Source organism: Parus major, unplaced genomic scaffold, assembly GCF_001522545.3.
Source record: "Parus major isolate Abel unplaced genomic scaffold, Parus_major1.1 Scaffold1053, whole genome shotgun sequence".
NCBI lineage: Eukaryota > Metazoa > Chordata > Aves > Passeriformes > Paridae > Parus > Parus major.
The window spans coordinates 5,459-7,021 of record NW_015379923.1 but is presented as its reverse complement, the minus strand read 5'-3'; the positions used below and the strand labels follow the sequence as shown (position 1 = coordinate 7,021).

General features: G+C 72.2%; 1 protein-coding gene across 1 annotated transcript; it reads right to left on the bottom strand.

Moving 5' to 3' along the window:
• Nucleotides 1–797: 797 nt before the first annotated feature.
• On the bottom strand, nt 798–1,367 carry LOC107199559 (plectin-like). The gene has a single exon (XM_015616878.2). It carries the CDS (start codon nt 1,281–1,283, stop codon nt 798–800), a length of 486 nt encoding a protein of 161 aa, XP_015472364.1. The 5' UTR covers nt 1,284–1,367.
• Nucleotides 1,368–1,563: the final 196 nt, after the last annotated feature.

Sequence of the window (1,563 nt, the reverse complement as noted above, 5' to 3'; positions counted from 1 at the left end):
ATCCCAGTGTCACCTCAGTGCCACCCCAGGGCCACACTGAGGGGACTGGGGCATCCCAGGGCCACCCCAGGGCCACACTGCGGGGACTGGGGCATCCCAGAGCCACCTCAGTGCCACACTGCGGGGACTCGGGCACCCCAGTGCCACCCCAGTGCCACCCCAGTGCCACCCCAGTGCCACCCCAGTGCCATCCCACTGCCACCCCAGTGCCACCCCAGTGCCACCCCAGTGCCACACTGCAGGGACCAGGCCTGTCCCCTGCCACTCCCGCCCACTGCAGCCACCCGTGGCCGGGCCCTGGCGTGTCCCCAGCGTGGGGAGCTCCCGGCCAGGGCAGCAGCAGCCAAGGGGAAGCTTCGGCCAAGTGTCCGCGTTTTGTGCTGACGGGGAAACTTTTCCTTCCACGCTTCCACGGCAGGGATGAGTCGGCAGCTGGGCTGAGCCGAGCGGGGCGCCGGGGGCCAGGATCGGTCCCGATTTTCCCATTCCCAGCCGTATCCCCGCGTTCTGCCGCCGCCGGGGCTGCGGGAAGGAGCAGCGGGGCCGTGCCCGGGCAGAGCGCGGCGCGTAGGAGTCCCCACCCGGAAGAGTTTGTCCGGCGGGGCCGGGCAGGAGGAATCCGATCCCTCCTTTTCCCAGGCTGGGATCCCAGCGCGCTTGGCTCTCCGTGGCCTTGGCCGGCTCCCCGCAGCCGATCCCCCCGCGGCGTGGGGCTGGCCCCCCGCTCATCCCGCCGGCAAGGGAAGGGTCCCGCGGCGCAGCAGCGATTCCCGACATCTCCTCTTTGTCTGCAAAGGTCAGCCCTGCCTCGCTCCCTCGAGGAGCTGCGAATAATCCCGCTCCTTGTGCCGCGGGGCCGGCTCCAGGGCTGAGCCCAGCATCCTCCTCCTCCTCCTGCTCCCCGTGGAGGAGCCGTGCCAGGGCAGGCGCTGCCGGCCCGGGGGGGACGCGGCGCTGCGGGGCCGGGGGGCGGCGGGGCGCGGGGCGCGCTGCAGGGAGCGCGGGACCACGTCCGGCGGCAGCCGCAGGTACTGGCGCAGGTGGGCGACGCCGGCGTCCGTCAGGTACCAGTAGAGGTGTCGCCAGGCGGCCGTCTGGCGCACGAGGCCGCGGGAGCGCAGCGAGGCCATGGCACGCCGAACCTCCACGTTGGCCACACCGGGCAGCTGCGGGTGGGTGCGCCGGGGGCAGCCGTCCCGCTCCCCGACCAGAACACCCTCGTGAAACAGCAGCTCCAGGATGGAGCGGAGCCGCTCCAGCGGCATCAGCATCCCCGCCACCATGGTGGCACGGCTCCGGGCACGGGCCGCAGGGCTCGGTTACGGCTCACCCAGCACAGCTCAACAGAGTCCAGAACCGCTCCGTACGGTACAGCCCAGGCTGCTCCAGCACAGCCCGGTATGGCCCAGCGCAGCCCAGTACGGCCCAGAGCAGCTCAGCACGGTCCAGTACAGCCCAGCACGGTCCAGTACAGCCCAGCACGGTCCGGCACGGCTCAGTGTGGTCCAGCCCAGCCCAGTATGGTCCGGCCCGGCTCGCGGTCAGCGCAGCCCAGTGCAGTCC